The sequence below is a fragment of the Microtus pennsylvanicus genome, chromosome 13, assembly GCF_037038515.1.
Source record: "Microtus pennsylvanicus isolate mMicPen1 chromosome 13, mMicPen1.hap1, whole genome shotgun sequence".
Classification (NCBI taxonomy): domain Eukaryota; kingdom Metazoa; phylum Chordata; class Mammalia; order Rodentia; family Cricetidae; genus Microtus; species Microtus pennsylvanicus.
The window spans coordinates 79,652,139-79,668,153 of record NC_134591.1 but is presented as its reverse complement, the minus strand read 5'-3'; the positions used below and the strand labels follow the sequence as shown (position 1 = coordinate 79,668,153).

Below are 16,015 nucleotides of genomic sequence, written 5' to 3'. Positions count from 1 at the left end.
ACTCTCAGCTGTTCCTTCTCTCAGCAAGGAAAGCAGCAGAGCAAGGAGAGAGGAGAAGCCTGTCTTTTCAGGATCCTCCTTGGCGGCTCCACCTCCCACCATCCACTCTGTCAGAGCACTACATGCTATGTTTGGAGCCACTGGAAGGTAGTTCTGGTGACACTCTCAACACAGTGGCTCAGGACAGTGCTCCCCGAACTCTGCTCAATGCTGAAGTCACCTGGCTGATGTGCAGCCTTCTGGTTTCTTCAGCACGGGCTTGGAGCATGAGCAGTCTCCAAGCGATATCAACTCATCACAAAGAGTAGCGCCACCTACCGCAGGTATGTGCCGTACAAGTCAAAGTCCTGGGTGGATCCCCAGCATGTGCATATGCATATACATACACAGATACGCACACACTAAAGAGATTTTATTTTCTGTGTTTTTGTCTACATTCAGGTATGTGTGCCCTGTGTATGCCTGTCAGATCCCCTGAAACTGTGGTTGCAGATGCTTGGGAGCTGATATGTAGGTGTCAGGAATCAAATCCAGGTCTTCCACAAGAGCAACAAGTACTCTTAAATGCTGCAGAGATGGCTTATTGATTTTAAAAACCTGCCCAGGGATCCTGTTGAAAATCAGCTTTCCAGGAAGGACTCTGAAGTCAGCTTGCAGGGTGCAGGCTGACAAACAACTGGTGTCTGGCACACAGCCCGGCACCCAACGCTTGCTGTCGAGCCATCTCTTTCTTGACTTTCTAGGCTCTAGAGATAACACTGTGACATTAAGGTAACCATGACACACTTGACACATTTTTTTCCCCCTGAGACATGGTTTCTCTGTATAGTCCTGACTGTCCTGGAACTCAGAGATCCTCCTTAAAGGCATGTACCACCACCACCACCCAGCAAACACACTAACTTTTAATCAGGGTTACTTTATACTCCCAGTATAATACTTTATACTCCCGCAGCAAAATGACTAAAAAGAGCCTATTTCTTGGTTTCCACGAGACCCGGCCATGCTAGAGAAAGGCTGCATTTTCCTGCTTCCCTACAGGAGCCAGGGGAGCCAGCAGGGAGAATGTCATCGGTAGAGTTCCAAGAGAAAGCTAGAGAAGCCTTGAAATAAGACAGGGATGAGATACCAGGTTCTGTCCCAAAGGGAGGAAAATTGCGATCAGCAAGGCAGGCAGTGGACAGAGATCGAGACCACTGCACAGGGCTGTCTGCTTTGGGGGCCAGGGTCTCACATAGGCCAGAGGTTGGCCTCGATGAGCTACACAGCACAGGGCAGGTTTGAACTCCTGACCCTCCTGTTCCTACCCCTCAGACGATGGGATTACAGGCGTTTACAACCATGCTTGCCTTTCCTATTTTCTTTTGGAGACAGGGTCTTACTATATTGTCCACACCAGCCTCAAATTTGTAACACTTCTGCACCAGCCTCCAGAGCAGTGGGGATCAGAGGCTCATACCACTAAGCCTGGCTTCACCCAGCAGCTTTGTTTGTTCTGACACAAAGTCTTCTTTCTGTATCCTAGGATGACCTCAAACTCTTCACATGAAGCTGAGGATGACTCTCAACTTCTGATTTCCCGGCCTCTACCTATCCCTGCAGAGTTAGCAATATTATGTTAAGGTGTGCGACTTTTGTTCATGTTGCATTTGCTTAACGCTGTGAAGCTGTGATTCTTTGCCCGTCTAGAACATCTGATGGTGTAATCAAGATCTGAACGGCCAATAGCAAGGCACGAGAAAGGACAGGCGTGGCTGGCAGGCAGAGAGAATATAGGAGAGAGAAGTAGCCAGAGGAGGAGGACATCATGGGAGAGCAAACCACAGTAAGAGTCAAAGTAAAGATCTACAGAAGAGACCAGGAAAAGCACAGGGGCAAAAGGTAGACGGAATAACAGAAGTTAAAAAAAGCTGGCAAGAAACAAGTCAAGCTAAGGCTGGACATTGCTAACTAAGCCTCCATGTGATTTATTTGGGAAGTGGGTGGCGCCCCCCCCCCCCCCGAAAAGCCAAAAGAGTAAAAAACATCCTCCTACTGCCCTGCGTCACTACACACCTGGCTCTGTGCAGCAACTTTAGGGCTGAGCTTGGACTTGGCCATGGAGGAGGGAGCCCTGGAGGGAGACATGGCTGATCTGAATACTGTACAAGAGGACAGACTAGCTCTGGCTGGCTTGGAACTCGGAATGCAGACTAGGCTGGCCTCAAACTCAGAGACCTATCTGCTTCTGCCTCCCAAGTGCTGGGGTTAAAGTTGTGCGCCACCACATCTGCCTCCCTGACCTGATTACAGATTGATGTGACCAGTCCCCTCAAGGTTCCGCTGCTGTGATTCCCTCCTAGAATGAATTATCCCCTGGAACTGTCTCCCTCCCCTAAGTTGCTCTCAGCAGGGTATTCCATGTTACACTAGCTGGGAAGCGAACTAGGACCAAAGCCTGGAGTCATCACTGTAGCTGCAGAGGCTGTAAAACTCAGGTGTGGCCAAGTCTGTCCAACCACCAGGTAGTCCCACAGACAGATTCTGTTTCCTGGTCCTCATGGGACTGTAGGGTAAAGGGTCCCACGTTAGAAAGCTTCTCAGTGCAGAAGGAAGCCTGGTGGGCCAGGCCTGCTTTCCCATGCAGAGCTGCCCCAGCACCTGTCCAACTGAGCCCACATAGCACCAGTAACTTCAAATGTCCACAATCAGAAGACGTCACAGGCTCTAATACAAGTTAGCACAGATCACCAGAAAGGAGTTATCTTGTATATTTACCATCTTGGTGTGAGATTACGGAACAGCTTGAGACCAAATAAAGGCCCCTGGAGGTCTCCAGCTCCAAACTCCAACTGTTTGGAAAAATAAACAGAGAAAGCATTACTGGTGTTCTTTCTACAACAGCAACCCAGGGCTCAGCATGAACCTGGCCAGGCTCCCAACAGAGGACCAGCAGATTCCTAACACCTCGGTATCATCTCTGCCCCAGACTGTAGACAATTACTCCGCCAAAGAAAATGTCAGTCCTAAATTCTGACCTCCCTTGGCTCAAGTCAGAAGGGAAGGAGACTGGTAGTCCACACCCCTCCCCACCATGGTGCCACTTGACACATCTCCTGGGTGACAGACAGGACATGGGTCCCATGGAGAGGTACATCAGTCCTTCCGGCACTCTCCTGGTTGCCTCACTGACTACCAGCCCAGGCGACTTTCAACCAACAGCCCCCTCAGGCAGTGAAGGTTAGCTTGTCATGTGACTAGTCAATAAGGGGACCGACCATGTATGGACACCAGAATCCAGTGGGTCTTACCTCTCCCCATCCCTTTGCAGAAGTGACCCGCCGGAGTGCAAAGTTAATGGAACCGCCACCATTGCCATTCTGGGTGGAGAGACTTCCGGAGAGGATGGCTGTGTCTGTAGCTGTCAAGGGTGCCTAAGGGAAGACAGCCACGGGTAGCAAGCGAACAGAGGCAATGGGGACACAGGTCACCTGGCATTTGAGGACAGAGACAGGAGGCCTCCCAACCGCTCTGCTCTCCTAATTTATATCAATGGCATGGGGCCCGAAAGCAGTAGTTTATTTATTTATTTTTTACGAGGATCTCACTACAGCCCTGGCTGTGGGGCTACACAGATGAGTTAGCCTTCTTGTGGGATGAGATGCTCCTGTCTCTGCCTCCTGAGCGCTGGCAGGTGCCACGACACGCAGCCATATGCATTGATGTTATGTATGTGGCACTGGGAATCCAGTCCACGGCCTGTGATTATCAGCAGACACTCGACTTACTGAGTTAGTTACCTCTTGAGCTGCACAAATTCAAGAGAAGAATCCCCGAAACCCACAGAGAGTAGCAGAACATCAGGTCTAGTGTGCCATGGCAGGCGCTACATGGAGACCCTGACCCTGTGCCTTCCCATAATGTGTTGTCTGGGCTTTCTACTCCCAGCCTGCCACCAGGGTTCTGGCTGTATTAAGGGCTCTTCAAGAACAGCAAGTTTCTTAGCATTAACTCCACGGGGCAGGCTCATGCACTTGATAATAAAATGAAGACGCTGTGTAGGCAGAGACCCTGGTGTCCTAAATAGAATGGCCTGCCCCTACTGCATCTAGGGACAAAAGGGTGGTGTTCGAATTCCCTGGCTCAGGACCAGAGCTGCTATTGTCTTCCACACAGTCAAGTACTTAGAACCTAGACTAGCTCTGAGCATCATCTGCCAGCAGGGCTGCCTTCCTTCCTAAAATGACTATGACCCTGGGCATCTATGCTTACCCCATTAGCACTCCTAACTGGCAAGACCCGGGACCTTGGGAGTTAAGTGCCAACACTCAGCTGCCTTGTGTGTGGGGGCAACGCAGTAACAAACAAGGCCAAATGGAGCACGCTCGCACGTCCTCTCATCCCCCTCCCCCCTCAGTGGCTAATTGCAGCCTTTCATAAATAACGATGAGAAACCCCGAGCCACTCCCATCCAGCTGCTCCGGCACTGCGCCTCATTAACTCAGGCCCAGGCTGTACTTGGAGAGGTGTCTGTGCTTTACCTCAATGGACTGGGATATGTGCATTTTATTAATCTCAATCTGCGGAAAGCCACTTCCAGACACATCTTCATATTCCTCATCATAGCGATCAAAAAGGTCAGTGGCATCGACTCCAACGCTGATGGTTCCCTGGGGCAGAAAAACACGCAGTCAGCACGAAATGCTGGTGTTTGTGGAATGAAAACATTGAGTGGAGTGCTTAGGCATCTGACTTCACGGATGTACAGTGCTCCATGAAGTCTGTGAAGCATGAATGTCACAGTTCAAACAAAAAGCTGCGGAATGCCTTGGAATGTTAGAGCCAGCCAACACCAGCTCTATGGAAGAGCCGGCCTGTACACACCTGCAGAGGGACAAGACACGGGAGAGAGAGCCAATGACCTGAGCATGCAGGGATCACACAGGTCCCTGGCGACATCACCCAGACACCGGCCGGCCACATGGACTAAGCACCTTTACTTCAAGACCACCTCTCAATTCTACGAGATCTAAGGGCGCCCTCCAGACCAGGAAGCAGGTACACGATGTGCACACACAGTATTTGTACATGGGTGTTTACACACCTTTCCGCCTTTGAAAACTAAAGACAGCAACACAAGACAGCATGTACAGAAATACTAAGTTAAAATTTTGTTGACTGGTTGTCTTAGTTCGGGTTACTAATAGCTGTGAGGACATCACGACCAAAAACAAGATGAGGAGGAAAGGGTTTACTTGGCTTACACTTCCGTATCATAGTCCGTCACTGAAGGAAGTCAGGACAGGAACTCAAACAAGGTGGGGGCCTGGAGGCAGGAGCTGATGCAGAGACCATGGTCATGTTTACTGGTTTGCTCAGCCAGGATCACCAGTCCAGAGATGCCCCCTCCCACAACAATCACTAATTAAGAAAATACTCTACAAGCTTGTGTACAGCCCCATCTTAAGGAGGCATTTTCTTAATCGGGGCTCCCTCCTCTCAGATATCTCTAGCCTGCCAAGGTAACATAAAATTAACTGCCAAAACCCTTCACAGAAAGACAAACAACATTTATCACTTTCTTTCAAAGTTCTAAGACTTTTCTCATCGGTCTATCTTAACCCAGCATGTAAGACTTTTCTCATGGGTCTATCTTAACCCAGCATGTGTGCACACACTGTACACACATACAAAACCACACACATTTTTATTAATTTCTCTAGATACTCACTTTGTGGCCCAGGCTGACATAAATTCACTATGCACACTGGCACTGAACTGGAAGCAATGCTCCTGCCTCTCAGGTGCTAGCATTCCAAGATACACCAAGGGACCAGCCTGACCCCATTTTAAGATTAAAAGCCATCTTGCTACAAGGTCAAAATAAGTTCATTCCTGTTTTCTGTAAAACTTGGGCTTGACTATGTCTTAACACATTTTCTGGGGCTGGAGAGATGGCTCAGTGGTTAGGAGCATTGCCTGCTCTTCCAAAGATCCTGAGTTCAATTCCCGGCAACCATATGGTGGCTCACAACCATCTGTAATGAGATCTGGTGCCCTCTTCTGGCCTGCAGACATACACACAGACAGAATATTGTGTACTTAATAAATAAATATTAAAAAAAATTTTCTGGAATTTGACACGTTCTATACCCTATATCCTAACCTTCACCATACCAACTTCACCGTGTTTTTGTTGGCTTAGCCATTAGCCAAGACATCTTAACAACATATCACCAGCAGCAACAGTTGCTTTGAATAAGATGCAGTGGGGGCTGGCGAGATGGCCTAGTGTGTAATGGCTGTACTTGCTGCCAGACCTAACTCTCTGAGTTCCATCTCCGGAATCCACATGCCAGAAGGAAAGAACCAACTGGCACAAATTATCCTGATTTCCACACGCATGCACCACACCCAGCAGTGGGTGTGACAGGTCACACTCACCTCTCCCCCAGTGGACTCTGTCCCTGTTTCTCACATCTAACATGCAGGCAGTAGAAATGCCGAGCAAGGCCCCCACTCTTCCCCTAGTCGCACGGTCTTGGCATTAGGTGTTCATTTATCTGCGTGTGCCCGTGCACATGTACACACCTGGCCTGGGCACATGAAGAAGCCAGGAGAGAATATCAGGTGTCCTCCTCCATTCCTCTCCCTAAGCCTAGGACTGGCATTTTCTTGGCTAGGCTGGGGCCCAGCAAACCTCAGTGACCCTCTTGTTGTTCTCATCAGAGTTGGGGTTACAGACATGGCATGTTCATGCCCAGCCTGTCATGAGTGCTGGAATCCAGTCCTCGTGGTTTCGAAGTAGCGCTCTTCTTAACCCAAGCTCCTCCCATCTAGCTCAAGATGAAATGGAACAGCATGTTCTTGCCTCCGATGGCCCATGTGGTGCTTGCTGACAAAATTGCTAGGTACAGCTAACTCCTTCTAGGCTCAGTGGATGGTGGCAGCCTTAGATGTGCCTCTGGGTGGCAGATGGCCAGGAGTTGTCACAATCAGACAGTGACGGGTAGGTGTGGCAGCTGGGAGAGGTGGGCTTGCTCTGCTGAGGACCTACCGCAGCACTTCTGTCATCTGCTGAAGGATGCCACCAGGGCTGGCATTGTCTGTGAAGGGCTAGAGTACATAATAATTTTGTGGTTTTGGCCATCTGGCTGCTGTCTGCAGTGTTCCATTCTATAACAGCAACCAATTGACTGTGCTGTGCTCCAAGAAAATTCTGTCCACAAACCCCGCAACCTGAATAATTCGTAATGTCACTAAGCATCAGTTGGTTTTTTTTTTGATATCTTTTCAATGACGAAATCAAACCGTGTTTTGTTAAAAAAAAAGTATCAAAATTTCAATTTCTCAGAAAGATGTATGTATAAGACCTCTCTCTCCTTCCCTCTTTTCTAGTACATTCGAGGCAAGTTCCCTTCCACTCAGTTATACCTCATTACCTCGAGACACTTTGAAAGACAAGGTAAGTTGTTCAGGGTGGTCTTGAACTTCTGATCCCAAGCACCTAGGACGACACCCCAAGCTGCCAAGCCTGGCTCTGACTACCTTTTAAATTGTCATTTATTACTTTTATTTTTATTTCTATTTTTTTAAAAAAATGTTTTCTTCTTTTGAAACAGGGTCTTGCTCACATGTAACCCTGGAAAGGTCTCAAACTTTCCTCTTTCCAAGTGCGAAATTAGAGGTGCACGCCCCACACCCCACGATAACTACTGTTGAGGTGGGGGCTCTCGCTGTCTTGCTCAGACTGGCCTAGAGTTCTTGGTCGGGCAACTTTTGGCCTTTGACATCAGTGGTATGTGCACTACCCACTCAGCCCAAACACTCATCAGCCTTGAAACACCACGGGGAGTGGAGTCACTGAAAACAGAGGAATATCCTCAGATGGGCCGGCTCACACGGGAAAACCTGAACCGAACACGTTCTCCAATGGCTTGAGGGATAGCTCAAAATCTGTTGATGGCCTTTCGGCGGGTCAACTTTGGACAAGAAAGTCTGTAGGTGGAACTGGCATTTTTCAACCAGTTAGACTTACATTCCATTCTTTTTGTTGTTATTGTTTTAAGAGACAGGGTTTCTCTGTAGCTTTGTAGCTCTTATGAGTTCAAGGCCAACCTGGTCTACAGAACAAGTTCCAGGACAGGCTCCAAAGCTACAGAGAAACCCTACAGAGAAACAGCAACAACAAAACCAAAAAGCAAACAAAAAGGTTCAAGACAGTTGGGCAGTGGTAGTGCACAGCACTCAGGAGGCAGAGGTAGGTGGATCTCTGAGTTCAAGGCCAGCCTGCCTTACTGGGAGAGTTCTGGGACAACAGAGACTCTACAGGGCTCTACAGAGAAAGCTTGTCTTAAAAAACAAACAAACAAGAACAAAGACTGTTCTGAATGGAGGCAAAAAAGAAAACGTCCATGAGTGGCACCTCCATGCTATAATATGAAATTTTAAATGGAAAAATAATTTTTTGGAGACAGTTTCACGTAAACCATGGCTCTGAATTCCTACTTACCTCGTCTCACCTCTCAAGCGCTGGAATTACGTGTGAGCACCACCATGACTGACACGCAGGTGCTCCATCTCCCCGAACAACACATACACAACCACAGTTTAAACATACGGAAGGGAAGGGAGGGAGGGAAGGCATGGGGTGATGGTGTTGACTTCAAGATCAAGGACGAGAAACTGTGCTTCTTCTGGGTCTTTGGACCACGCCATTCGGGGAAGACCAGTCACGCACAACAAGGTGACCACCTAGCAAGCTGGGCAGACTCCAGACCAGGCCCCTCTGCAGCTGAAGAGGATCTGGTTTGCAGGGTTTGAATGCTGGAATACCATCACTTGGGGAGCTGAGGCAGGGCGATCGTCCTAAATTTCAGGCTAGCCTGAGTTACATACTGAGTTCAAGGCCAACCTGAGTTACCTAGAAAAACCCTCGCTCAAAAACAAAGAAACCCAAACAATCAAGTAAGCTTTCTTCAACACTTGGTCCAGTAAATCTATGAATGTTAAGACCCAGGAGCCATTGAACTACACCTGCAGGGAGGTGCAGTCTAGAGCCAGCCAGTGGAGTCTAGTCAACCCCAGAAATCCTGAGAAGGATTCAGATTGTTGCAGGCTGAGGATATAGCTCACTGGTAGAGCCTGGATGTGCAAGGCTCTGGTTCCTTCCTCAACGATTCTACAATAAAAACACGGGTGCAGGCTCAGTGCGGTGACTTTTTCAAATAGTATATATTCAGCAAGGCCCACGGCAGTACGGGCCCGAAATCCTAGCACCAGGGACACCAAGACAGGAGGAACACAAGTTCCAAGTCATCCCAGACCATAAGCAAGACCTGTCATAAAGAACTGACACTCTCACTGACAACCAAGTGATTGCTTCAGCAAAGGACAAGTGACCATTAGAAGTCTAAAACTAAGGTCCAGTTATCACTTCTCAGCTTTAATAATTGAAAACTCCAATGAGCCGGTGACTACAGATCAAAAGCCTTTGGTGCTAACCCACAATTATGGAAAGTGACTGAACCAGAGCGGTGAGGGTGAGCCAAGGAGAACGCTGGGCTCCAGCAACAACCTGCTTGATGAATGAACTGTTCTGGAAACGGCTGACAAGGGTCCAGATGGCCCGCTGCAGCACCAGGAGGATTTCCTTCCCGTGTGCCCACAGGCTGGCCTGCTTCACAATGACTGTTCACCTCCAACACCATATGTTTTCTCACAGCACACACAGCTAAAGCAAAGTATCAGTTTTGCTGGACACACGGAGTGGGTCAGAGATTAGCCGAAGCTTCTGACTGAAAGTGTGCAGGTTCTTGTCCAAGTCCATTGACTGCCCTATAGTACAGTCACGTGAAAGTAAAAACCATTTACTTTAATCCCCACCACCAGCAACTCCAATAAATCACAAGTTTGGTTCTCTATTGCTCTGGCTGGCCTAGAACTCAGAGATCTGTCTGCCTCTGCCTCCCCAGTGCTGGAATTAAAGATGTGTGCCACCCCACTTGGCCAGTTTTGGTAATTTTGTCTGTTTGAATGGAGCCCTAACTGCAGTGGAAAGCAAGGACTGAGGTAGGTGGGCCTTCCGTCTCTACAAGTCAAGCCATATCCTTGCACTGTCTTTTGTCTAGCAAGCTTCCGCCGGCTTTTCATGCTGATCTAGAGCGAAGCTGTCCCGCCTGTTTTGTAAAGAGCAGAGAGTAAATCTAGGCACTCACTGGTGAGACTGAGCACTGGGCAGAACCAGGCACATTCTCTTGGGCTGCACACTGTGTGATGGCTTGTGGCTTGTCAACAGGTGTAGAGCACTTAACTGTGCCATCAGTGTCTAAAGACTGTGTGCAGCAGGCAGCTCCAGATCCCCGTGACTGGGTGTGAGTGTCCACAGTGAGGACACTCTTACTTTACCCCTGGACGCTGGTGACAAATAGTCCATGGGACTTCACCCAGTTTCCTGTTTCTTCAGTCAAACCAATCAGAAGAACAGACAGGCACAGACAGTCGAGAGAGAGCTCCATTCACAGTCCCATGGCCCCTGCTTCTTTCCCCCATAGTCAGCAAAGGTCTTCGGCGAGAGTCCCGTCCACAGATACTGCAGCTGACAGACTTGCAGTGGTCCTTTCTTCTCATTAATGGTTATGGATAAAAAGCCCCCTTTTTCATTTTTGAGGCAGATCCTTAGAATTTCAACAATGACTCTTTACTCACAGAAAGTCTCCCCCACAGGCAATGTGGTGGTTTGAATGAGAATGCCTACAACAGCTCGGGCAATTGAACCCTTGGTCCCTAGCTGGCTGCACTGTTTGAGGGGGAGTGGGTAGTGCAGCCTGATGGGAAGAATTTAAAGACTCACAAGACTCCAGCTTGCCTCTTGGCTTCCTGCTCCAGCCAGGCCCAGCCCCTGCAGCCAACATCTCTATGAACTCTCATGCCTCTAAAACCACAAACGAGCTCTCGTTTCTCTATGGTGCCCTGGTCGTGCTGTTTGGTTTGTATAAAGCAGCAGAGGAAGCGGTGCAGGCAGCTGAGAGCAACGACACCGGCCTTTTTTGCACTGGCCTCAGACAGCTCTTGTGAGGACAAGAGCAGCTACAGAATCATTGCATTATCTCAGAACCAAGACTTAGACTTTACAATTGTAGGGGGAGCAAACTGGACTATATGTATCAGCATTTGAAGACCCTCAGCCTGCTGCAGCCTTTAACTCAAGTCTTGCTGATAGTGACTGCACACACAGTAGCCTTTCGTCAGATACGCAGCCTAGGAGCAACACAGGACTCTGCTTTCCAAAGCACAGTTCTTTTTTTTTTTTAAATTTTTTTATGGTTTATTTAGCTTTTATTTTATGTGCGTTGGTATGAAGGTGTCAGATGCCCTGGAACTGGATTTTCAGACATTTGTGAGCTGCCATGTGGGTGCTGGAATTTGAACCCTGGTACTCGGGAAGAGCAGTCAGTGCTCTTAACCGCTGAGCCAACTCTCCAGCCCCCAAAGCCCAGTTCTTCATGTGACAAATTCCCAGACAGGATCAACCAGGCTCCTGTCCCTTCTACGCCACAGTCCCATTGTTCCATTTTCAGTTGCAGCCCACTTCTGCTTGTGACCTTCTCTGGCCCTCTGCCACCAAGGCCCAACAAACATACGGGCTCTAGTGGGTTTCCTCCTGACTCTAACCACTTCCACAGAGCAGGCTGGAGCCACAGCAGGCTCACTCTGATGGCTGTGGTTTGTCATGGAAACCTAAACAATTACCTTAAACTTTCTATGTATTTAGTGTGCGTGCACGCATGGAAGTCAGAAGACAGCTTTTGTGAATCAACTCTGTCACATGGACCCTGGGGATCAAACCGAAGCTGTCGGGACTGGCACATTCACCCCTGAGCCATCTCTTCAGCCTTATAAAACAATTTTCTTAAAAATCTTTAAAAAATAAGAGAGCAGTCAGGTGTGGTGTGGTGTGGTGCGGGCGCACGCTTTTAATCCAGCACTCTGGAGGCAGAGGCAGGCGGATCTCTGTGAGTTCAAGGCCAGCCTGGTCTACAGAGGGAGTTCCAGGACAGCCAGGGCTACACAGAGAAACCCTATCTTTAAAAACCAAAAAGCAAACAATGTAATCATGTTGTTAAGAAAGCATTCTGTGACTGGAAAGTATCTGTATAGGTATTCAAATGTTTTCTGATGAAGCTGAATTATGTCTCTAACCATTACGTGTGTGAAGACGACAGAGCCTTTCTAAGAGAGGATGCTATGCTAGTATCAGCCTGTCTGATATGGACAGAACAGAAGGGACTGGGGAACAGTTTAACAATCTATGCAACTATCAATTAACAGGGTTAAAAAGAAAGCAACCTCCATCCTCAGAGAAAGCCAAGCTCTGCAAGCAGCAGGCACAGGGGTCCACACAAGCTTGTGAAAACAGCAGCAAAAGCTGCTGGGGGCTGCTGGGATAGACAAGAATCAAACCAGGCCACATGACGCCAGTACAGCACAGACCAACTCTATTCCAGGCTCCCAGTCACTAAAACCAGTGTGTGATTCGTATAAACCAGAGACCTGAACCAGGAGGGAGGGAAGTGTCCTAGGCAGAAGCAGTGCTAGCGTAAGTCCATGTGAATGACCTCATGGCACACTAGTGACAGTCCCCTCCTCTACACTATGGAGGGGCCCAGGGACACATGACCCCAGCACCAAGTTTTAGCTTTCTCAGTGGGAAGTTACAGATACAAGGTTTTATCTGAAAAGACCAAACTGAAGCCAGGTAAGAGGCAGTGAGAACTGGGGACAATGGGATTCAAAGATACAGCTTCATAGGATGGATCTCCAGGAAAATTTCCCATTTCACACTGGAAATAAAGTCCTTTACACACTTACTGTCTTAAAACACAGTGCTAGAAAGAATGAGAGGTTCACTGTACCTGCTTCCTGGCTTCAGCTGGCACTGTACATATGTCTAAGACGACGTAAGAAACACAATGGTGCCTCTCATCACAGCTGCCGAGAGGATATGGGTACCTCAAGAGGTGATGCCAAGGCTACCAGTGTCTTATCATTACAGGAATAGGCTGTAGCAGGGCCATCTTGACACACTGATAGTGCCCAGCCTGAACAGCAAACAGCACCCTTTCACTGCTGGACAGGACTGAGCTGCAGTCAACCACCCAATACAATGTCACCCCAAACCTCACGAGATACCATTTGCCTCCTGGGTGGGGCACAGCTCAGAATGACCTCCTGAATAGAAGGAAAAAGACACCATACAAGGTCTGACTGGGGTGATGAAGGCAGAGGGCCCCTGCTTGGTGCCATCTGGATTTGCCCTCGAGAGTGTAACTGCACAGGGGATCACTGTGTTAGTACTTGAGCTGTCAGGTGGTCTCCTTTCTCACTGACCCTGATAGCCAAGGGTTCAGGAAGTGTAACAAAGGGACGGTCTTCGGGAACTATGAGCTGTGCCTGTGCAAACCAAGGCTCTTTGTAGCCTCCCCTCCCAGGCTCTCATGCTTGTCCTCAGCACAGCTCTGCTGTGTCAGGAAAAGACTGCTCTGAGATAAGCCACAAGTTTTTGCCCCACCCAGTTTTATGTTGTCAGCTGAAAAACACTGAATTATTTTCAACCTGGCCTCCCCAGTCCCTTTCCAGGTGGCGCTGGCTACCTTAGGGTTGGTTCGCTGCTGCAGTCTCCGCTCTTCCCGCTCTCTCTGGAGCCTCTCAAACTCCTCTCTGATCTCGGCTGGAGTTCTCTTTCTCTCCACCACCTGTGAGCAGAATTGAGGGAGAGAGATGAGGCCCAGGACACCCTCAGAGCTGACTTTTGCTTGACACGCACAGGATAGCCGATAGCCAGGGGCCAGCAGGGCAAACCCTGGGCTCTAAAGATACTGAAGGAGTTGCACAGAGCGGCCTACCAACTCTGTGAGAAAAGCAAGGCTCTGCTGGCCTCTGGGCTCCCCCAAAACTGACATTCTTTATCTTAGTAACCCCTCAGAGGCGCAGGAACCTTATAAAGAGATCTTACAGTTAGTTCTACTGAGAAGTCAACTGTCAATGCAGTACACTTGGGATTCTAAACTTGGGACCTCTAGTCATGTGAGGGATGGGGCTTGTCCTCTACGACACGAGGCGCAGCTCTGAGCTAACCTAACAACAGATGACATGAAAGTCACCGGCACACCATGAGATCAAGTCTGGACAAGCCAGGACACTCTAGCACGGCCTTGCTTAGTCTCAGTGTACGTGACGGGAAGGTGATGCAGCAGACATTTCACAGAGGCGGAGCTTCATGGAAAGGGCGAGGCCACTGTGGACATCAGGTACCTCACCTCTGCGGCCACTGTACCACGATGACCAAGTGCACAATCCTACGCCCTCATGAGAAACGCAGAGCCTGGGAGCACAATGGAGCCCGATGCTGGGTCTCAGCCTGGAATGTGCTGTGGTGAAAACAACCTGGGTCCTCCTCATGCCCACACTCTACACAAGTCCTGCACATGGCTGGTTATAGAGTCAGAACCAATTGCCAAATTAAAATGGTTGGTCCCTCCACAATGCTGATGACCCTTCCTGGGTGCAGAGACCTCCCTCTTGGCAGTCATAAGCCTCCGCCATCAGGGCTTTACCTGGCACTAATCGAGTACAGGAAGCTGGGGTGGTCCCGTGAGGGCAGTCCCGGCTGTGGGCACTACAACTTTTGCTATGTGCTGGATAATCCTGAGCCCCCACAGAAGCCTAGTACACCTGGGCCAGTAGGAAGACTGACTCCATCAGAGAAGCGCTGTGGAATAATCTTTGTGTATACTGTGACTGTATCGGATTGGTATAATAAAAAGCTGAACAGCCAATCACTAGGCAGAATTTTCAAGGCAGAGAGGATGCTGGGAAAACAAGGGCAGAGAAGCCAGCCAGATAGAGAACGAGTTGAACACACACAATGGGACAGAGGTAAAAGTCACTTGGTAGATGTAGATTAATAAATATGGGTTAAGCTATAAGAGCTAGTTACAGCCGGGCGGTGGTGGTGCACACAACTTTAATCCCAGCATGTGGGAGACAGAGGCAGGTGGATTTCAGTGAGTTTGAGGGTAGCCTGGTCTACAAAGCAAGTTCCGGGATAGTCAGGGCTATACAGAGAAACCCTATCTTGAAAAACCAAACAAACAAAAAGAATAAAACAAAACAAGAGCTAGTTAGAAACAAGCCTGAGATATTGGCCGATCTTTCATAGTTAATAAAAAGTCTCTGTGTGATCATTTGGGAGCTGGCTGGCAGGACAGAAAAAGTCCAACTACAGGGAAGGATGGGTCAGGTGGGGGTAGGCAGTTCACCTCCAGGGAGAATGTCCACAGCTACAGTCCCTAGGCATTGTTGGGTCTGAAAAAGTCTAGGATCCTAAGTCAACTTTTTTAAATATTCTGAAACAAGGTCTCTCTCTCTAGTCCTAGCTGTCCTGGATCTTATTGTGTAGACCAGGCTGGCCTCAAACTCACAGCGACTTGCCTGACTCTGCCTCCCAAGTGCTGGGGGCACACAGAGTCTGAGAAGAGTCTAGACGACTGTTTTCCATCTGGGTAAAAGGTACAAATTGCAATGAACTACTGAGATTTCCAGGAAGCTAGAAGCCTAAAACAAACACCTATGGGAGACAGGCAGGACACATAGAGCCTGCTGCAGACAATGGCCCGATGACAGTATGGAGTGGAGGGGGACGGGACAAAGTGTGAACACAGCCTAGTTCAAAGGGCAGGGCTTCCTCAGAGCTGGCAGCTACCTCATGAAGGGACTCAGGTCCAGTGTTGCTATTCTGGCGCTTCAGACAACTGTTGGATATTCACACAAACCCCCAGACAGTTCACCATGCCGCGCCCATCAGGGCATGGCTACAGGTGGATGGTGACCCATAAGCCCCCAGGGCAGCCAGTCAGTCCTGCTTTCTTCCCATACCTCAAGCCCTAGACAGGCTTCATGTTGGGGTCAGAAGGGACAGACAGAGCATGAGGTCAACAGGAAACTGGCACCATTCGCCTGGCCACTAACGTCTGAC

At 49.0% G+C, this 16,015-nt stretch overlaps 1 protein-coding gene across 1 annotated transcript in view; it reads right to left on the bottom strand.

Annotated features, from left to right (window-relative positions):
- Dnajc11 (DnaJ heat shock protein family (Hsp40) member C11) overlaps nucleotides 1-16,015 on the bottom strand; it is a 48,889-nt gene that overhangs the window by 10,686 nt on the left and 22,188 nt on the right. The window contains exons 4-7 of the mRNA XM_075946727.1: nucleotides 13,632-13,733; nucleotides 4,521-4,649; nucleotides 3,291-3,413; nucleotides 2,758-2,831 (exon numbers count right to left, since the gene is read on the bottom strand). Coding sequence (XP_075802842.1) covers nucleotides 2,758-2,831; nucleotides 3,291-3,413; nucleotides 4,521-4,649; nucleotides 13,632-13,733 — 428 coding nt within the window. The remainder of the gene's footprint in view (nucleotides 1-2,757; nucleotides 2,832-3,290; nucleotides 3,414-4,520; nucleotides 4,650-13,631; nucleotides 13,734-16,015) is intronic.